Source organism: Rhinopithecus roxellana, chromosome 13, assembly GCF_007565055.1.
Source record: "Rhinopithecus roxellana isolate Shanxi Qingling chromosome 13, ASM756505v1, whole genome shotgun sequence".
In the NCBI taxonomy this organism is placed as follows: domain Eukaryota; kingdom Metazoa; phylum Chordata; class Mammalia; order Primates; family Cercopithecidae; genus Rhinopithecus; species Rhinopithecus roxellana.
In genome coordinates, this window is record NC_044561.1 from 132,687,237 (window position 1) to 132,709,073 (window position 21,837).

Genomic DNA, 21,837 nt, shown 5'->3' on the forward strand with positions numbered 1-21,837 from the left:
GCGTGAACCTGGGAGGTGGAGTTTGCAGTGAGCCGCGATCATGCCACTGCACTCCAGCCTGGGCAACAGAGTGAGACTCCATCTCAAAAAAAAAAAAAAGGCAAATGGTGACATCGAGCAGCAAAGAAAGGGTGGCTTGTGTACCTGGGTGCAGCTGCAGAGCACAGGTGATCTGGCGGACAGCAGTTCCCGTGGAAACACCCGGGGCTCCACACCAGTCACGTGTCATTGGGATCACACTGGTGCCCTAACATGAACGTGCGCCCTGCTGGCTCCAGGCTCACACATGCAGAGCCCCAGCACATTGCAGCATGTTCAAGGAGCTTTGCCAGAACCACGAAGGGATTTGAAACGTTATCACACAAGGAACAATTGCAGGACTTGAGGCTTTATCCTGAAAGAAGGCATAGGCAGTCACTTCCGAGCATCTAACGGATGAGCTGGGGAAGGGGGAGCGGGCCTCCGGGGATCTTGAGAGCAGAGTCGCGCACCCCGGATGGAAAGGCACCACAAGTGACTTTCTCATCAACTAGGCAAGCTCTCCTAACAGCTGTTGAGCCACGGAGAGGCTGCTGTCCTGGGGGCCCTGCATTCTAAATCACAAAGTGAGGTGACATGAGAAAGGATCCCTGCAGTGGGTTGGGGAGTGCATTTTGGAGATTATCATCCTAGATCTACCAACACCATAATCCTAAAGCTCCTGTGATAACACCAAGTCCAATTTACAGCGTCTTCTTCATAATACTTCACCAAGGGGCTTAAGGCCAGCTGCACATGTCACCTATGCCATCCTCTCCAGCTAAGGGTCCCTGGATGTTTGACAAAAATCCTGAAAACTGCAGGAGTCAGGCTAAAGAAAATAAAGACAGGCTGAAAGAAACTGAGCTGGCTCTAGAAACAGAAAGGAATTTTTTAAAGTTACAATTGTCTTCAGAAGTATTCAAGAAGATACTGCACTTACGAAATAAAAAATGCTACTAATGAGACAGAGAGCTTGGACATTAAAAACGCAATTGCTGGCATTAAAAGAAGACATTCATTAACATGACTGAAATATAAAGTAAAGAGAATCTTCTAGAATGCAGAATGAAAAGAGAATCAACCCCGGAGAGTCTGTATCTGGCTAACCAAAGTTCTAGAAAAAAAGAAGAGGGTGAAGAAAGTGATGAAATTGTCGGAGAAAGCCTTGAAGAAAACCTCCCAGATCTCATCAGACTGAAGGGGCGCTGAGACCAAGGAGGGCGAGAGCAAAGGAAAGTTACCTTCCAAGCACACAGGAGCCCCTGGGATTTCCCACTGGCAGTCCTGGGTATCAGGAGGTAGGATGGCTCAGTGTTCTGAAGGCGAGTGATGGACACAGTGCCCCCGCAGGACAAGGCCGCTGGCCGCTGCCGTGCACAGCTCCCACATGTCCGTGGCTTCCTGCCACATTGGGTTAGTTCTCATACCAAGTCAGACAAGGTTTGCTGTCCTGTCTGGGCTACCCCTTGGAGCACACACAGTGGGAAGCAGCAGGAAGGGGCTGACCTGATTCTGTGCTCACAACCCATTGGCCAGGGCCAGTCACATGACCCAGCCTAGCTGGACCTGGGCTCATTTGTCCTCACAGCTCATTGGCTAGTGCTGGTCATATGACCCAACTTAGGTGGGCCTGTGTTCGTGTGTCCTCACAGCTCATTGGCTAGTGCTGGTCATATGACACTGCCTAGGTGGGCCTGTGCTTGCATGTCCTCACAGCTCATTGGCTAGTGCTGGTCATATGACCCAGCCTAGGTGGGCCTGTGCTTGCGTGTCCTCACAGCTCATTGGCTAGTGCCAGTCACATGACCCAGCCTGACTCGCCCTGTGCTCATGTGTGCTCACAGCTCATTGGCTAGTGCTGGTTATATGACCCAGTCTGGCTGTCAGTCTGAGACATGTGGGAGCCCTGGACGAGGCGGTGTCCCTGGGGTGCATCAGCAAGCCTGGGTACTTAACCAGATGCAGGAAATCAGAACTAAAGTGGTGGCTCCACCCAAAGATGACCATAAAGTTCTGGAATGAGAACTGGTGTGTGTCCTAGAAAGAAGCCAGCCCAGATGGTCTGGGGTCAGCGAGGGCATAAGAGAGGGTTGGGGGGCTGTGGAGCCCAGGGAGCACAAAGTGTATCCAGGGATGGTGCGCTGAAAGAGTGACAGAAACACAGACTGCAGGAGATGAGGAGGGCAGAGACACGGGGCCGGGCCAGGACGATCTTCCTCTGCAGCAGCCGCTGCGGTGGGACGGGACTGACAGCCCCAGGGAGCAGCATCGAGGGGCTCTTGGGATGGGAAGATGGGAGAGCTGGGAGCGTTGTCGCCTGCAGAGCTGGTGTGTTTTCTTCCTCTGGGAAGGAGGGAAGGAGGGGAGGGCCAGACCCGGGAGGGGACAGCTAGAAACTTGTTGAAAAGCAGCATACACAGATCACAGGTCCAAGTACGAAGCAGGTGAACCCGTGCTGTGATTTTAAGCATGAAAGGAGAATGTTTGCCTGGCATGGGGGACTGCCCCAGGGATGGCATGGCAGTCGGTCGTCTTGACGGAAATCGCCTGGGTGGGTGGTGCCATAGCCCGGCCCCTGGCTCTGGGGGCTAACATCACCGTAAGATCAGGACCACACAAAGCTGATCACGATGTGTCACTCAGAGAATCGCCCCATGGCCAAACCCAGGGGAATCTGTCTAGGTCCAACGCTGGGCACGGATGTTGGTGTTTATTAGTGGAAGTACAACCCAGGCTACTTGGGGGAGCGGAGAGAGGGGAAGGAGGGCAGAGGCCCTGCATCTCCATTCCACACCCTACACTGTGGGTGAAGAGGCAAGGCCAGAAGCCTCCCACCAGGAATCAGAGGAGCCCCCAGCAGCACCCACTGAGGGAGACAGTCGCCACAGACCCTAAGCAGGAGCAGCTCTGCCTTCGGGTGCCCAGACCAGGTGCAGGCAGGCAGCCTAGTGCTCCCAGATAAACAAGACCTGGCAGCCCTGGCCCCCGCCCTGCGTGTGGAGCATGGCTCCCTTCACTCCTGACAGCCTCATTCTAGAAGCCCTGGAATTCCTGCTGATGGCAGCCTTCCTCGTCTTCCTGTTTTGGAAAGCCTTTTGGAGATTTCTGGAAGGTGGTCTGTGACTGTACATCCTCAGATGGTTAGCGATTCCACCTCACACCCATCTCACAGGTGTGGAAACTGAGGCTCAGGTTCGGGAACCTGGCCACAAACACACGGCGGTAAGCGGCCGAGCCAGGGCGTCCACAGGTGTGTCCCTGCGTCCACGTGAATCCCCTCCTCCGTGCCTGCCCCGTGGGGATGGAGCCTGCAGCCTGGTTCGGGCCGTGACAGGAGTGCCTGGAACACCTCACACCATGGTGGGGTCTCAACCCTTCACTCATGGGGCCCATCCGTTAGATGGACTACCTGCTCTTCATGACATGACATCGGGACTGGATTCTGAGCTTTGTTGATCTTTGTGTGTTCTGGAAGGCAGTGGGGAGGCGTTGGTGGAATGTGGTTACTGAAAAACACAGGGCTTCTGTCGCGGGTGAGGTGGTGGAGGTGGCAGCCCAGCCCGGAAGACGGCTAGTCTACATTTTCAGGCCGCATGTGAAGGGCAGCTTTGATCTGCACGATGGACTGAAGCAGTGTCCTGGAGACACACGGGCATCCTCAGAAGGGGTCCAGCAGCGAAGGGGCAGAAATGGAACCACCTGAGCCAAGGGGAGGGTCTGGGCTAGTGACCCGGGGAGAAGTCCCAAGGGGTGGGTGACACCTGCCTGAAGCAAACATCGGAGAAGAGCAGGGGCTGGAGCAGGACCACAGCGGACAGAAGGAAGCACGGCTGCAGCTCCCCCAGACAGACCAGAACTCCAGGAATGGGGACCTGGTTGCTGGGGGCACCGCCATGGCCCAGGTCCTGCACGCGCCACAGGAGGGCCCTGGGCAGGCGCTGGGACCACGCTTCCTCTCCACCCGGCCTGAGCCTCATTTTCACAACTCAGTAATTCCTCAAAACTCACAAAGCCCACTTTCATGTTTTGCCAACATTTTTCACATTGTGTTGAAATCCTTTTAGGTCCTAGAGATGTCTTAATTTGTTTACTGTTTGGTTTGAGTTTTGCAATGTCTTTCATGAACGTGAGCTTTGAAGCGGGTGAAGTCGACACGCTTTGAAAGTGCGTGTGTGCCGTAGAGAGGCGCCGTTTCTGGAGGGGTCTGCGGGGGTGTGGGGTGCAGGTGGGGTTAGAGGAGCTGTGCACACAGCGCTCACTTTCTCCCAGAAACACAGGGTGGGCGTTCCCAGGGCACTGCAGGTTAAGTGCAGTGCTCCAAAAGAATGGTCGGTGGGCATGGCAGGACTTTGCAACCCAAAGGCAGGTATGAGTGAGGAGCTGGCTGCCCACCCTGGGGAAGGCAGTTTGATGTCCCATTCTTCCGCCTGCCCTCAAAGTCTTTCTGCCCATCCCACCAGGAATTCTAGAACTTTCTTCCAGGTGGGAGAGACCAAGCCTCCAATGACTGGGCCTTCCCAGCTTGGACCAAAGGAGGAGTGAGTTCTGACCCTAGAAGTCTAGGCACAGGGTCCTGCTCCCTGAGCTGATGGAGTGGGGCCTGTGGTCACGGTCACCAAATGTGGCCTCCAAAATAGGTTTGGCTTCTGAGTGAGTTTGCTGCAGACCTCAGAAGGTGTTGCAGCTTCCAAAGCTTGGTGGTTCTGTGATCGTAGCTGTCGGCTTGTGGGGTCCTCACAAGGACAGCAGCAACCACCATGTTAGCAGGGACCCCTCGTCACAGCTGGGCCCCCGACTTGGTGCCACACACTTCCTGAGGGTCCCGCCCATGGCTCCTCAACACACGTACATGCACACTCAGGCACACGTGTGTGTACTCGCCTCCATGGTGATCGAAGGGCAAGAGGTGCTGTGGGGCAAGGACGCAGTAGGGGCCACTCTGGGAACAGGCACCCGGCAGGCAGCCGTGTGGTGGTTAGAAAAACAGTCAGGAGCCCCTAAGCACCCTCATGAGACCTGGCTGTGTCTCTCTGCATCTCCATCTGCACATCTGTCAAGGGGGTGGCGTGAAGGGGCCCCTCCCAGTGGTCAGCACTGCCCAGGACAGCCTGACGGGGCTGGGCAGAGCCTGGGTGGGAGGGCTCCGGGAAGGTGGCAACTGTGCCCTGTGACTTCTGTCTTCTCTGTGACGCAGGAGCTGGCAGTGGCCTAGGCAGCTTGGAGAAGGTGCCAGGCTTGCGGGTTCTGCAGGGACGAAAAGAGCACAGAGGGGCACCCAAGAGTTGGCTGGGGAGTGCGTTGAGCCCAGGTCCCTCAGGGGAGTAACCTGTCATCCAGTAGCGCTGCCCCCCCACGGCTGCCCAGGATGCTGGTCCAGCCTTAGCCAGCTACCCTTGGAGAGGATGCCAGTACGCCCCCCACCAGGGCCTGTTGGGGAACTGCCTTCTCCTGGCGGCTGGGGAGGGAGCCCCAGGGGTGCATCCTGCCTCCCTCCCCTCCCCTGGCACTCCCAGACTGCAGAGGCATCCTCTTTCTTTGCCCCATCAAAGCCAGAACCCAAGGGCCTCTTTGCCCAGCAACTAATCCACTGATTACCGGGTGCCCACCCGCCCTCGAGGGAGCTGTTGGGGGCTCCAGGTGCTCCTGGCTGCCAAGTCCCGGAAGCACCATCATCCCAGCAAGATGCTCCTGAGCTGCCAGGCACCGTGCCAGGGCAGCAGGGCCAGGCTCTGGGGAATTCCATTGGAGGGAGGGCGGGAAGGGCCTGCCCAGCCCAGCAGGTGCCTGGCCGCTTGGCTCCCGTGCCAGCCGGGGTTTGGCAGGGCCTTTGATGTGAAGATTCTTTTTCTCTCCTCTATGAGTCCCTAATGTGCTTAGAATCTGGGAGTGGCCTGACAGTGGGTCCCACGCTGCACACCCTCTGCCTGGGTTGGCACAGCCCCTGGGGGGCACCTCTTCACTTCTGAATGGGAGAAGGCCCCAGCTTCAGCAGAGGGACAGGTTCACTCCAACCTGCAAAGGGCTTCTGACTGCCTGGCGTAGGGAGGAGGGGCTGTGGACAGCCAATGACAATGACTGCCCTGCTGTGGACTCAGCCAGCTAAATGCTGGGAGCAGGAGCCGGTGACACCCCATGGGGTTCTCTGCCAGCCTCCAGCCAGTTTCAGATAAACTAGTTTTTCTTTTTGCCAAAGTATGTCTCAAGTATTACATAGGATACATGCAGACTAAAGAATTATTCGTTGTCTGAAACTTAGATTGAACAGGGACCCTGGGTTTGCTAAATCAGATGCAGACCCTGGCTGAGCGCAGCAAGCAGAAGGGTGACTTGAGCAGCCTCCCAGCCTCCCCTGGCTGCCGCCGCCCCCAGCCTGTCTGGCCCTGCACTCCAGCAAGGACTCTGCTTTGTAGCGGCAGCCAGGCAGGTGGCCACACAGCGCCGACTCCCGCCACTGCCATGTCCTGGACAGACCTCCACACCCACCCCCACAGCTGACACGCGCTTGTCCTGGAACAAATACACACACACCCCCCCCCCGGCTCCAACCAAGATTCAACTCAAGGTTTGTTCCCTGCCACCCCATGAAACGTGGGCACAGTCCCTGCCCTGGAGGCTGCAGTGCTGCAGGTCCCACCAGACCAGACTGCCCGTCTTGGGCATTCCCAACCCAGAGTCTCCACCAGCCTCGGGGCTGTGGCCAGAGCACTGCCACCTCCACCCCACGCTCCTGCCACCTGCCCCTCCCCAGGGCTCACGCAGCAGCCCGTGTGCCACCCAACCCTAGGGATGTACCGAGTCCTCTGAGGGGTCTCCAGAAGCCCCTGTCTCCATCCCTAGGGATGTACCGAGTTCTCTGAGGGGTCTCCAGAAGCCCCTGTCTCCAAGGACCCCACCCTTCTTTACCCTCTTGGGAGTGGGACCCACCCCACCCCACCCCACCCCACCCCACCCCACCCCCACAGCACTTGGCTCACCTCTGTCCTGACACCTTCCTAGCTCCTGTGGGTCTCAGAGCTGTCCACATACATCTGACCTCCTCGCTCTGCTCAAAAGCCTCCTCTGGCTCCCCAGTGACCTTTGGCTGGAGGCCTGACTGCTTTCCACAGCACCCAGGCCCTGTAGGCCTGCCCCAGCCCCTGTTCCGCACTCTGTGTGCACCCAGTCCTCCTGGCTCCCTCAGTCCTGTGTCTGTCCTGCAGTTCCTTCTGCCTGGATACCCTTCCCTGCTTCCTGCCGCCAACTCCCCTGTCCTTCTTCCATGCCTTTGGGCCCTCGTCCTCTGTGCCCCCAAGGCCCCAGACAGCCCCTCCATGGCTCCCCATCTGCAGCAGCCCCTGTTCCAGGGCTTTTTTGGGCAGGGAGGGCACCTCACTCATCCCTGAGATGCAATGCCCAGCTCAGCCCCAGCTTGTAGTAAGCTATCTCCACACAGTGCTCAGCCAGCCAGCTCAGGGTCTCCCAGCACCCTGGGCTGCTACAGGGCAAGCACTCCCGGGCTTTCCCTGAGAGGGAGTTTCAGGCTCTTCTGGCCCCAGCAGTCCATCAGGATCTGCCTCAACTCAGGTGAACATCAGCAAGTAGCTGAGAAGTGGGGGGCTCCACTGGAAGGACGCCCAGGGCCGGAAGCATGTCTCTTCAGTCTCCCCAGCAATGTGGGGAGAGCTATGCCGGGTGGGTGCACGTGTGTGTAGATGAGGTCATGCAGGCGGGTGCATGTGTGTGCCTGCAGGGATGTGCCTATGTACAGGCATGTGTGCAAGGATACACATATGCACATGTGCACACATACCATACACATGTACACACATGCATGTACATGGTTGCGTGTGTATATACATGTGTGTATGTGTACATGTGTATCTATACATGAGCAGGCCTGTGTATCTGCATGTGTATCCACATGTGCACGGGCGTGCATGTAAAAATGCAAGCATATGTGCCTGTGTGTGTGCGTTTGTGTGTGTGTGCATACACAGTGCACATCCATGTTTGTGTGTATGTATGCATACATGCAGGTGTGCAGGTATGGGCCTGTGTGTGCCAGTATCTGCATGTGTGTGTGCCTGCAGGTGTGTGCAGACACTTGTACAGATGAGTACACACACGAGGATTGCCCACTCAGTTGGTTTCCACAGCACAGGTGTGGGAGGATCCCAGGGTTTAACAGTCTGATTACTGTTTCCTTTCTGCTAAGTCAGAGAACTGGCCTGTGTGTAACACTCCCACCCGCCCACCTGTGAGGCAAAGTCCAGATGATGCTGAAGGTCCCACCGGCCCAGAGTGTCTCAGAGTCCCCTTGAAAGACATGGGGTGGCCTTGGACAGCTGTTCTCCAGCAGATAGAATAGTCACATCTCGTGGAGCCGCAGGAGGGGAGGGCGCGCTGACCCAGGAAAGCCTCAGCCAGCCCCTGGCCCCGCCCCCCGCCCGGGGTTCAGCGCTGCCAGGTGTCCTAGTCCCCTGTCCTTGCCTAGTGAGTCTTGGTCTCTTAGCTTAAGCTCACCCATGTGCGTTCCTCTGACCGGCTATGGATCTGCCTTGGGACCTTGCTTGGTGCCCACGGAGCTGCGTCCTCACCTGTGGCGCCCTCCCCTGCAGCGCCGCGCCCTCCCCTGCAGCCCAGGCTCTCCGGGGTCGGGCGGGCAACGGCGCTCCCTGCTGGGAGTGGAGAACGCACGTTGACGTTGGGCCCAGAGTTTTCTCTTTCCTGCAGCACCTGAGCCGGCCGGGCAGGCGCCGGAAAGTCAGGGGGACCAGAAGACGCCTGGGCAGCCCTGTTCTGAACATACAAACAAGGGAGGCTGCCTGACCTACTGCGGAGGGCAGGTCACATCAGACCCGGGAGCGTCTGAGCTGGGCCCTTGCCAGTTGATTTGGGCAAATAGAAAACGTCCCAGTGGTTGCTGTCACGGGAGGCTCTTAGAGCTGCCTCGCACCTGGCCCAGGTGGCGCACGATGTCCCTCAGGCAGAAGGCTCTCTGGACGGGGGTTAGTCAGGAAGAGACGCAGCCCCGCAGCATGACCAGCTCTGTCCTCAGCCATGACTGCCTGGGACCGTGTGCAGGGATGCCCGGCCTGTGGGGACACTGTCCCCAGGGAAGCAGCCTGCCCCTTCCCCGTGCAGCCCCACCACCTTTATCCCCAGTGTGCTGGCATAAGTTTCCGCCTTGCGGGCCCCACATGCAGACAGGCTCCTGCAGCTCAAGGATGGTGGCAGAGGTGCCTGCAGTTGGGCCTTCATGTGCAGCCCCAGACCTGTTGCCTCTTGAGGGTGGTAAGTGATTTGTGGAGGAATGGCAAGCACAGGAATCCAGAGATGGCTTCTGTCTACAGAGCCAGAGGAAGGCCTCAGCCAAACTGCAAGGCCAGGGAAAGCTGTAAGAGAAAACTAGAGAGTTGCTTCAGTGTCTGAGGCTGGGACTAGAGGGATCAGGGTGGGCTTCCCGGAAGAGGTGAAACAGCAGGTGGTGCTCGTAGGACACACAGCACTGGGGCCTGGAGTAGGCGGAGGCATGGATTGCTGAGAAGCAAGTCATACAGATGGTTGCTGTGGATGGGTGGGAGTGGGCACAGCTGGCACTAATATTCAGGAAGAGAGTGGTGGCCAAGGAGGCTGCCAGCAGGAGTGCCACATCTGGCACCTGCAGCTCAGCGGGCACTGGGCTGTGCCAAGATCCCATATCCTGCCAAGTGGCAGCCCTGAGGACAGCCAGGGAGAGTGCTGCTCACCCACACCTCTGCACCCACTCACCCACACCTCTGCGCCCGCTCACCCACACCTCTGCACCCACTCACCCACAACCTCTGCACCGCTCACCCACACCTCTGCACCCACTTACCCACAACCTCTGTGTCCGCTCACCCACACCTCTGCACCGCTCACCCACACCTCTGCGCCCACTCACCCACACCTCTGCACCCACTCACCCACACCTCTGCACCGCTCACCCACACCTCTGCACCCACTCACCCACACCTCTGCACCCACTCACCCACACCTCTGCACCGCTCACCCACAACCTCTGCGCCCGCTCACCCACACCTCTGCACCCACTCACCCACACCTCTGCACCCACTCACCCACACCTCTGCACCGCTCACCCACACCTCTGCGCCCACTCACCCACACCTCTGCGCCCACTCACCCACACCTCTGCACCCACTCACCCACACCTCTGCACCGCTCACCCACACCTCTGCACCCACTCACCCACACCTCTGCACCGCTCACCCACACCTCTGCGCCCGCTCACCCACAACCTCTGCGCCCGCTCACCCACACCTCTGCACCCACTCACCCACACCTCTGCACCCACTCACCCACACCTCTGCACCGCTCACCCACACCTCTGCACCCCTCACCCACACCTCTGCACCGCTCACCCACACCTCTGCACCCACTCACCCACACCTCTGCACCGCTCACCCACACCTCTGCACCCACTCACCCACACCTCTGCACCGCTCACCCACACCTCTGCGCCCACTCACCCACACCTCTGCGCCCACTCACCCACACCTCTGCACCGCCCACCCACACCTCTGCGCCCGCCCACCCACACCTCTGCGCCCGCCCACCCACACCTCTGCACCGCTCACCCACACCTCTGCGCCCGCCCACCCACACCTCTGCACCCACTCACCCACAACCTCTGCACCCACTCACCCACAACCTCTGTGTCTGCTCACCCACACCTCTGCACCGCTCACCCACACCTCTGCGCCCACTCACCCACAACCTCTGCGCCCGCTCACCCACACCTCTGCGCCCGCTCACCCACACCTCTGCGCCCGCTCACCCACACCTCTGCACCCGCCCACCCACACCTCTGCACCCGCTCTCCTTTGGTCCTAGACATTCGGTGCTGCGGACTGGGAGGTCTTTCACATCGGGGAGAGGATCTTCCTCGCTGTGGCGAACAGTCACAGCTACGATGTGGAGATGCAAGTCCAGAATGATTCCTACGTCATCAACTCAGTCATCTACGAGCTGAACGTGACTGCGCAGGCCTTTGTCAAGTTCCAGGACATCCTCACCTGCAGGTATGCATCACCGCAGGCTGGTGGGAGGGTGGGCTGACCTCTGGGAGGCCCACCAGGTCGGAATCCCCATTAGGCTCATCCTCACCACCCTTCCCGTGGAAAGACTGGCCTGGGGAAGTCAGTGCTGCCCTGAGGCACAGGTTTGGTTCCCAGAGCCGGGCGCTGTGTGCAGAGTTCTGCCTCTTCACACCTGTCACCTTTCATCCGGGCAGTGGAGGCAGGAGGGGGCTTCATGCCCATCTTGTGGAGGGAGAGCCGAGGCCCCACGGGGACAGGTGCGAGGTGCAGGCTTCAAGTGCCCACAGCCTGCTGGTGCCAGCTGCCACCAGACACGATTACTCCCTTCCCCTGATGTTGCATCCTCCCCGACACCAGGACACAGAGACTGGCGTGTTGAGACAGACGTGCGATCCAGGGAACGTGGAGGGTGGGTCTGTATGTACAAGAAAGTGATGGTTCCAGACTGACACGCTCTGCGGGGCCACAGGAGGTTGCGTGGGCACCACATTTTGGACAGCGGGCACTGAGAATCTGTAACCGTCCTGACCAGCATGGGGCTTCCTCTGGGGTGGGATTCAGAAATCTGTGAATAAACCTGCAATCGAATCTGTATTACTCAGATCCCAGAGCCAAGGGCCATGGGTCAAGCTTGCAGCTGGAATCCAGCCTGTGCCCGCCCTGGGATGGAGCCGGCGGCTTTCCCAGGTTTCCTCGGGTTTCATGCACGCCTATTTCATTTGGTAACGATTCACCTACCCCTCCTGGGCACTGGGCTCTAATCTCAGCTTGAGAGACACAACGACACATACCTTTAGACCCTTCAAGGAGAAAAGTCTCCAAGATGAACTGCTCTGTGGAAAGGGCTGGGTGAGGTGCAGCGAAATCTCATGACCCAAGTATGGAGGAGCGAGCCCAGCTGCTGTGTGCTGCTTAGCTGTGCGCACCCATGGAAGTGCAGAGAAGACTCTGGAAGGGAGTGCCTCACTGTCAGCAGTCACCCCAGGACCAGGCGGGCTGCAGGGGTGTGCAGGCAGGCCAGGAAGGACTTTCCCTATTTGCACTGTTACTTCTGAACTGCTGATTTTACAAAGGACGACAATGTTAACTTACTCGTATCTTACTTATTTTATTTTTAAAAATTAAAAAATAGAACTCTCAGAATAAAGAAAAAGAGCCGGCAGCGGTGCCTGCCAGGGGCACTGGGGATTCTGGGGTGAGTGGGTTCTGTGGCCCCTGCGTGGCCTGGCAGCCATGGCAGGAGAAACAGGCACTGGGCGGCGGTGGCAGTTGTGTATCCCCAGCATGAATCCACCCCATCCAATGTCAACGCTGAGAACAAAACATAGATGAGGCTTTTTAGAACAACGTTTAGAAAAGACAAGTTGGAGAATGAACTGTGATTAAAAATTAGTCGTGGAGACGATGCCAATCTAGAAACGGATGAGGCAGACACCTCAGTATTTGAAAGCTGCGAGAGCGGACGGGACGCAGCTACACACTTGTGACTTATGGCCGTGTCACCACTGGACAGTGGTGTGGACAGTTTATGAACTAAATTATGAAACACAGAAAGTACTTACTAATTAAGGTAATGTTTAATAATTACCATCAAAACAGCACACAAAAGTCAAACTCCTAGCCCTTCTACCCAGAATGCGGAATTCCCTGCACCTCTGGGAGACGTGATGTGGCCTCACCAAGTCCAAAACCCTTTCCAGGGTGCTGAGGGGTTTCACGGCTTCTGTGTGTAACCTTGGCTCTGACTGCCTTCAAACGGTCTGCTGTGTTTGCTCTCTACAATTCAGTGGTTCTGTTAAATCCACAAATACGTGCAGCCATGGCTGCAGTCAATTCTGGAACATTCTCCTCCCCTCGGAAGGAGCCCCCACACCCTTTGCCCACCCCTCCCTCCCCACCGGGCACCCCCGGGCCCATTTCCTGTCTCTGCGATTTCCTGTTCTGGACATGGCACAGAAACGGAATTGCAGAGCTGTGGCCTCTGTGCCTGGCCTTTTCTCGCAGCACCGTGTCCTCCAGGTTGGTGGTGTGGCCACGTGGGTCCGAGCGTTCCCCCTTCTCGTGGGTGAGTCACAATCCATCCACCCATTTGTCCGATGATGGGCATTTGCCAGAGGGCATGATTCTGAAGAATAACATCTGTCCTACAGCGAGTGTGACCCAGGGCTGCTTTGGAGGCAGAATCGGGCACTAGATGCCTTATTTTGTGGTGAAACCGAAGCCGGCTTCTGATGTGAGCCTTGGAGCAGCCAGACAGGATCTTCCACCACTGGTACATCCAGCATGGCTGCTTGTCTTCCTCAGGTCTGGGTTTTAGAGCTCAGATCTGATTGAGGAGTAACCCCGCGGATTCACGCTGACTCGGAGCCTGCGGCCGTGCCTCCAGACCAGAGCATGTGATCACAGGCGTCCTCATCCTCCTCCCAGAGAGCTGGCACGGGCTCCATGGGAACCAAATCATAACCCGCCATTAATGGAGGTGGCTCCAGATGTCACCCTGACTGACCGAAGGAGTGAGGAGCCCAACACTCCATGGACTCTGCCCGCCCTTCTTGTCGCTGGACACCTGCATGATCCCTCCCTCTCCCAGGGTCCTGTCTGAGCTCCTGCTTCAGGCTGGCCCCTAACTGCCTGCAGGGAAGCACTGGGATGAGGCCCCTCTGCTGTCTGAACTGGCCACAACCCTGAGGCTGCTGCATGCAGAGGCACTGGCCTGGCCTGCATGTCAGTAAGATGCTTGCATGTGCATGGCTTCGACCTCCATTTCCTCATCTCGAGACGGGCTGACACTGACACTTCGGCAGGTGGGCTCCTGGCGGGGAAATGTTCCAGGGGAGCCGCTTGTCAGACCCCACAAACTGAGCTATCCCCAAGCACAGATGCACCGTTTGCAAATTCAGGCGAGACTCCTGTCTAAGACAGGACACAGCAAATTTGTTTGCAACAAGAAACAGCTTCCGCTTGCAGGAGAATATCTGTGAACCAGCAGGTCCTGCAGGCCCCTCCTAGAGTGACCTCACGGCTGCTGACCTCACAGCTGAGGACACAGTGCTGAGAGAAGAGGCCAGACACAGAGGCACAGCACTGTGATTCCATTTCTGCGCAGTGTCCAGAGTGGGAAACCAAGCTCCTGCCTCCAGCAGGTGCCAGGAGCCTAAGACTTCTTCTCTGATTGATTCAACCTCTTAAAAGTGTACTTTTGTACCCCAGTGGTCATAGCAGCATTATTCACAGTAGCCACATGGAGGAAATTCCCCAAGTGTCCGTCAGCGGATGGATAAACACAACGTGTCCATTCACACAGAGGAGCATTACTCGGCCTTAAAAAGGAAAGAGATTCTGACACGCACCACAACACGGAGGAACCTTGAGTCACTGGAGTCTCAGCTAAGGCACAAAAGGACAAATACCGTGCGATTCCATTTATATGAGGTCCCTAGAGTGGTCAAATTCATAAAGACAGAAAGTGGCGTGGTGGGTGCCGGGGCTGGGGAGGGGGTGGGGGGCGATGTTTGCTGGGTGCAGAGCCTCAGTTTTGCAGGATGAAAGCGTTCTGGAGGTGGATGGTGGTGGCGGCCACACAGCAGTGTGAATGTGCTTAATGCCCCTGATCTGTGCACTTAAAGATGGTTGAGGTGGGAAATGTTATGTTATATATATTTTACGACAATTTAAAATTTGAGGCTAGACATGGTGGCTCATACCTCTAATCCCAGCACTTTGGGAGGCCCAAGTGGGCCTGATTTGAGGTCAGGAGTTCAAGACCAGCCTGGCCAACATGGTGAAACCCCATCTCTACTAAAAATACAAAACTTAGCCAGGTGTGGTGCCGCACACTTGTAATCCCAGCTACTGGGGAGGCTGAGGCAGGAGAATCGCTTGAATCTGGGAGCTGGAGGTTGTTGTGAGCTGAGATCTCACCACTGCACTCCAGCCTGGGTGACAGAGTGAGACTCCATCTCAAAAATAAATAAAATAAAATAAAATTTGACATGTTTTTTAAGCAAACAACTAATTTACATTTTCCTGGAATAGACCAACACATATGTGACTGTGAGAAAGTCATTCCCCACTTTGGCCCCGGCTCCTCCTCTGTGAATTTTGGAGGTGGCTTCAGGCCAACCCCCCAGTTCCGGCGATGTCTGTTGTGTTCTAACATCCGCCCACTTGTTCCCGCAGCGCTCTGGACTGGGAGTTTTTCTCAGTGGGAGAAGATTACTTCCTGGTCGTTGCTAACTCCTTTGATGGGCGCACCTTCTCGGTGAACAGTATTATTTACAGGTAATGAGCTGCCGAGGCCGGCTTCCTCTCAGCGCCTTCCTTCCCCCTGGGGGCTCACCGAGGCCGGCTTCCTCCCAGCGCCTTCCTTCCCCCTGGGGGCTCACCGCGGCCGGCTTTCTCCCAGTGCCTTGCTTCCCCTTGGCGGGGGGGGGCTCACCTTCTCTCACAGGTGCCACTGGCTCACAGCGAGTCCCAAGTGAGGTGTCATTTCCCGAGACTGGCTGGGCCCAGTGGACAGCCCGTTGCTGGCTGCACCTGTGTGGGGTCTGAGCGGCCCCTGCCCCAGGTGTAGCCACGACCCACGAGTGCTGGCGCTTCTGCTTTTGGATCCTGGCAGGGATGTGGTGTGTGGACATCCTAACGTGGGAGTCGTTGATATTTAATTTTTAGCTCATAGACACCATGGTGTTCTCAACACATTTATTTCTAGGAGTTTTCCAAGTATTGTACGTTTAACGAATGGGGTTGTCTTTTTTGTTTTAATTTTCATTTGCAGCTGCTCATAACAATCATTTTTTGTGTCTAGCCACCAAACCAAACTGTCAGTTCTAATAGCTTTTCTTAAAAAGATTCTCAGGGGACTTAGGAATATAATTACCTCTGAGAATAAAGAACATTTCCCCTTGATTTCTAGTGTTCTAATTGATTATTTAGCTTGCTTCCCTAGATAAAGCTTCCAGAACAATTTTGGATGGTGGCAGAAGCGGCAGCTGTCCTGCCTTACTCTAATTTAACAAGCACATCGGAGCATGGCTGTTCGATGGGCTGTGGGCCGTCCGGGTCAGGGCTGGGGTCTCTGGCATCTGTGAGTGCGTGATGTGGTCCGCTATGTTTACTGCTGATGTCATGATTTATAGTGAGAGATCTCCTCGCATTCTTAGACTCGATGCCGCTTGGTGATGATGCAGAATTATTTAATAAGCCACTGGCTTCCAATTGGCTATCTAAGCTTTTAGCATCTATAATAGGAAATGAGATTGCTCAGTGGTTTTCTTTCGGGGACTTAACTTTATCCAGTTTAAAATGAAGCCTAACAGTAAACACACACTGCAGGGCTTTCTAATTGCACCTGTGGACTCTGCAGGGCTTTCTGACTGCACCTGTGGACTGGAATAGTCCGAAGAATAGGATTTTTCTCTCATTTCTGACAGCTGGGTTAAATTCAGTTATAAAACCATCTGGGCCTGGTAACTTTTTAATAATAGCTCCTTTTTATTTATTTATTTTTTGGTGGGTAACAGGGTCTCACTCTGTAGCCCAGGCTGAAGTTCAGTGGCGTAATCTCGGCTCATTGCAGGCTGAAATTCCCAGGCTCAAGCAATCCTCGCACCTCAGCCTCTCTACTAGCTGGGACCACAGGCATGGGCCACCATGCCTGGCTAATTTTTTTTCTTTTTTTGAGATGGAGTCTTGCGTTGTCACCCAGGCTGGAGTGCAGTGGTGCAGTCTTGGCTCACTGCAACTCTGCCTCCTAGGTTCACACCATTCTCCTGCCTCAGCCTCCCGAGTAGCTGGGACTACAGGCGCCGCCACCTCGCCCAGCTACATTTTTGTATTTTTTAGTAGAGACGGGGTTTCACCGTGTTAGCCAGGATGGTCTCAATCTCCTGACCTTGTGATCTGCCCATCTCAGCCTCCCAAAGTACTGAGATTACAGGTGTGAGCCACCGCGCCTGGCCATAAATACTATGTTTGAAGGCAATGAGAAAAGAATGGGCTTTACTTGATAATTCCATATGATTCGGGAGATTAGCTTCATGTAATCTGGAAGAAAAAAAGCTTACTCCACTTCACATTGTACACAAAAATAAATGTTAAATGGATTAAAAGTCCAAATGTGAAAAAGCAGAAAAGCTAAGGGCAGTTGCATAACCTCAGGGTTCTATGGAGAAGACAAGCCTGGAAGGAAAGGCACTGGGTCTGACCACCTGCATTAAAAGCTTTCTGTGGAAACCGACATCCTATTCAAAAGCAAAAGACAAACTCTTTGCCACACATACGACAGAAAACGAACCCTTACAAACTAATAAGAGATGTGTTTTTAAATTTGGAAAAATGGACAAACGATATGAATAGGAATTGGCCGGGCGCGGGGCTCACACCTGTAATCCTAGCACTTTGGGAGGTGAAGGCAGGTGGATCATGAGGTCAGGAGATCGAGACCATCCTGGCTAACACAGTGAAACCCTGTCTCTACTAAAAATACAAAAAATTAGCCGGGTGTGGTGGCGGGCGCCTGTAGTCCCAGCTACTCGGGGAGGCTGAAGCAGGAGAATCGCGGGAACCCGGGAGGTGGAGCTTACAGTGAGCCAAGATAGCTCCGCTGCACTCCAGCCTGGGAGACAGAGCGAGATTCTGTCTCAAAAAAAAAGATATGAATAGGAATTTTTAGAAGGAAAGATGAACAGTGTGAATAAACATTGTAAGTGATTTGTCCTCAAAGCAAAACCCTGACAGGTTCTCCCCCATTTGTTTGGAGGCATTTTAAAGATGGGCAGTGGAGTGGGTGGGGGATCCTGGGGGATCCCACCCTGCTCTTTCCCATGAGAACAGGAGCCACCACGGCTTCTCCAGAAAGCGATCTGGAAGAATTTATTTTCATACTTTGATATTTAATATTTAATTAAATTTAAACAACTCGTGCTCTTTGATGTCGGCGCCCTGCCTTGGGGACTCCATGCCTCGGAAATGGAAGCCCCTGGGATAAACGAGTCCTTTTGAAGGCAAACCCTGGTGACCAGTGGCTACCCAGAGTGAGAATGAGGACCTGGGCCAGCCCCTGACGAGGGACTGCAGAACAGCGGGCAGAGAGCTGGGCTCCTGTGTCTGAGGACAGAGGGGCTCCCACCTGCGTGGTGGCCTGCATCTGTTTGAGGGGGCCCTGGGGAAAGTCACATACCTCACGATTGAGGCCGACCCTCAGAACTACACGTTTGGGGGTCCCTGGGGGCAGGATCTTGGGTGGATAGGAGGTAGTGCTGGGATCTTGGCGAGATCTGGAATCTTTCCTCTTCTGGGCCTCAGCCTCCTGCTTTGCAAGATGAGAAGGCTCTCATGGCCCAGAATCAATCTCTCCATGCCGTGCCAGTGGGGGATGGAAGAGGCTTGGATGTGACCCAGAGCTGCTGGGTCCCTGACAGCACAGGTGGGAGCCCGGGAAGAAGAGCCACCCCACAGAGCCCAGGCTGACCTGGCTGCTGCTGTCTGTCCCGCAGGTGGCAGGGCTACGAGGGCTTCGTGGCAGTGCACAGCCTCCCCACCGTCGGCTGCAGGGACTGGGAGGCCTTCAGCACCACGGCCGGCGCCTACCTCATCTACTCCAGCGCCAAGGAGCCCCTCTCCAGGGTCCTGCGGCTGAGGACGCGCTGAGGCCGCGGCTGTTCAGGAGCAACTGGGGTGGCCAGGCGGGGCGGGACCCCAGCACCTCCCCCCAAGTGGCCCTGGACGTCCAGGTGGGCCGAGCCTAGGGCAGCCCAGGCCTGGGCATCAGGCAGGGTGCAGGTGGAGCCATCTGCAGCCCTAGTTGGGGCAGGGACATCCATCCACCTCTGGGTCCTTCTAAGCCACAGCCCCAGGGACGGTCTGGGTCTTACAGGTGGAGGCCCAGAGCCCCTGCCAGCACTCGCTCATCTGAGTGTCAAGCAGGGATTTCGCTGTCAAGGAACCATTTCTATAAATTTTTACCTCAAACAACAGGACCTCGGCTTGTGTCCCCGCTCCTGCAGTGTGCACCCAGCCGCCTGAGCAGGCGTGGTGCCGTCCCACCATCGCCGCCACCTATTTATTGTGTTTTATCTGAACAGAACTGTATTTATATTGCTCTTTACAAAAGCACGGGTGCTCCTCTCTCGGCAGTGGGTGGGCACAGCCCCTCACCACGGACACCTCCCCGTACAGGGGACACTTCCCCATACAGGGAGAGGCGTCCCTCCCAGCCTCAGTTTACCCATAAATGCACTGGGGCGAGGTCAGAAATCACAAGCCTGGGCATGGCCTGGGTCACACCCCCTCCCCACGGCCCCACCCACAGGGACCTCAGCTTCTGGACCTGGGATTTTTTCCCTATTCAGCAGCATTTTAACCACATGTCGTCCAGCTGACTGGGACTCAGGCTGCGTGCCTCCATCTGCCTGTGTGCTGGCTGTCCTAGCGCCCTGGGACATCCTCTGCTGGCCCTCCTGTGGTCATCTCGTCTCTGCAGCCAGGAGAGCTGCTTGTCCATCTGTCACAGGCAGCAAGGATGAGAGGGGTTGATGGGCGCAAGGCCCCGGGGCTCCTCCCTCTTAACCTATGTGGATGCCAGAGAAACCCCTCCCCCATGAGAAGAGGCTCAGATAGCAGCCTCCAGGGCCATGCAGCCCAGACCAGACCTGCCAGGGTCTTTCAGGAACTGTACTCCTGCTTCTGCGACACCAATCAGAACAGCAGCGATCCTGAGAGGGTTTACAATTTGCTTTTTCCGCCAATCAGAACTGTGGACAAAACTTCCTGTTTTCTACACCGCAGCTGTCTGTTCACCTTCAGCTCAGAGAGAACTCCTGACCTTTCATAATGAAATGGAAGCCTCCCCTTGTGTGGCAAATAATAAACTCAGTGTCTACTTTACCCGGCTTTGGGATCTTCGTGTTTTCCCTGGGCTCGCTGTTTTCCAGCCATCACTGTGGCCAGTGGAGAGCCACTCCCCTCTGGGGCAGTCTCCGAGAGCCTCCTTCCCCTCTGTCCGGCCAGCAAGACTTTCCCAAGCATCCTGAGAGCCTCCTTCCCCTCCGTCTGGCCAGCAAGGCTTTCCCAAGCATCGTGAGAGCCTCTTTCCTCTCTGTCCGACCAGCAAGACTTTCCCAAGCATCCTGAGAGCCTCTTTCCCCTCTGTCCAGCCAGCAAGACTTTCCCAAGCATCCTGAGAGCCTCCTTCCCCTCCGTCTGGCCAGCAAGGCTTTCCCAAGCATCGTGAGAGCCTCTTTCCCCTCTGTCCAGCCAGCAAGACTTTCCCAAGCGTCCTGAGAGCCTCTTTCCCCTCTGTCCAGCCAGCAAGGCTTTCCCAAGCATCGTGAGAGCCTCTTTCCCCTCTGTCCGACCAGCAAGACTTTCCCAAGCGTCCTGAGAGCCTCCTTCCCCTCTGTCTGGCCAGCAAGACTTTCCCAAGCGTCCTGAGAGCCTCTTTCCTCTCTGTCCAGCCAGCAAGACTTTCCCAAGCATCCTGAGAGCCTCCTTCCCCTCTGTCCAGCCAGCAAGACTTTCCCAAGCGTCCTGAGAGCCTCCTTCCCCTCTGTCTGGCCAGCAAGACTTTCCCAAGCGTCCTGAGAGCCTCCTTCCCCTCTGTCCAGCCAGCAAGACTTTCCCAAGCATCCTGAGAGCCTCTTTCCTCTCTGTCCGACCAGCAAGACTTTCCCAAGCATCCTGAGAGCCTCTTTCCCCTCTGTCCAGCCAGCAAGACTTTCCCAAGCGTCCTGAGAGCCTCCTTCCCCTCTGTCCAGCCAGCAAGACTTTCCCAAGCGTCCTGAGAGCCTCCTTCCCCTCTGTCCAGCCAGCAAGACTTTCCCAAGCGTCCTGAGAGCCTCTTTCCCCTCTGTCCAGCCAGCAAGACTTTCCCAAGCATCCTGAGAGCCTCCTTCCCCTCTGTCCAGCCAGCAAGGCTTTCCCAAGCGTCCTGAGAGCCTCTTTCCTCTCTGTCCGACCAGCAAGACTTTCCCAAGCGTCCTGAGAGCCTCCTTCCCCTCTGTCCAGCCAGCAAGGCTTTCCCAAGCATCCTGGGCAGGGGGTCGGACCCTGCTTTCCACCAAGTCATTCAGGGGCTCCTGATCACACACGATTGGCCTCACTGGGTCAGCACTTGTGAAAGGAAGATAAAAACTTGAGACCACAATTCACTCAACCAAGAAGAAAAAGTCAAGCTGCAAGCTGAGTCCTGCAAGAAGCTGCCTTTCCCTTTGCCCCTAAGCAGACAGCGACAGACGAGAGGGTCAGCATCTCCACCAGTGACTGCTCTGTGTGCACCTTACCTCATGGAAAGTACCGATTTACTGAGCACGAGATAAACAGGTAACTGACCGTTCCCACCTGCTCCTTTTCTCCTGCAGCGTGGGGCAATCAGTCATGTGACCACACCCTCCTCCCTCTGCCCCCTCCAGCCAGCTTTTGCCCTTGACTGAAGGCCTCAACATCATCTTGGGAGAGAGGCACAGACCTGTCTCCTGGGTGCGTCCTTAGCCTTGGCAAATAAACTTCTCCGTTGACTGAGGCCTGTCTCAGGTACGTTTTTGGTTTGCAGACTCATCCATGTGCTTTTCCAGCTGGGCCTTGCTCTTCTCTTGTTTGGCTGAGTAATTTGTTTCTGTTTATGTGAGGCTGATGGTGCCGCAGCTGTTCCAACTCCCATCCCTCAGCCAGATCCCTTCATTCCCCAAACTGTTCTAGATTTGGCTTTATTTTGGAAATCAGAGCCTGGTTTGAGTAGCTGGAAATCTAAGAACTTCTG

The 21,837-nt window shown here is 56.0% G+C and overlaps 1 protein-coding gene across 2 annotated transcripts in view; it reads left to right on the plus strand.

The window, feature by feature from the left end:
- TSPEAR (thrombospondin type laminin G domain and EAR repeats) overlaps positions 1-21,600 on the plus strand; it is an 85,557-nt gene extending 63,957 nt beyond the window's left edge. The window contains exons 9-11 of one of the 2 annotated variants that reach the window (XM_030914678.1): positions 10,876-11,063; positions 15,261-15,362; positions 18,578-21,600. In XM_030914678.1, coding sequence (XP_030770538.1) covers positions 10,876-11,063; positions 15,261-15,362; positions 18,578-18,731 — 444 coding nt within the window. In that variant the 3' untranslated portion in view covers positions 18,732-21,600. Of the gene's footprint in view, positions 1-10,875; positions 11,064-11,275; positions 11,676-15,260; positions 15,363-18,577 lie in introns of those variants that run through there. The other variant, XM_010360150.2, reaches the window with a different exon arrangement.
- The last annotated feature ends 237 nt before the right edge of the window (positions 21,601-21,837 follow it).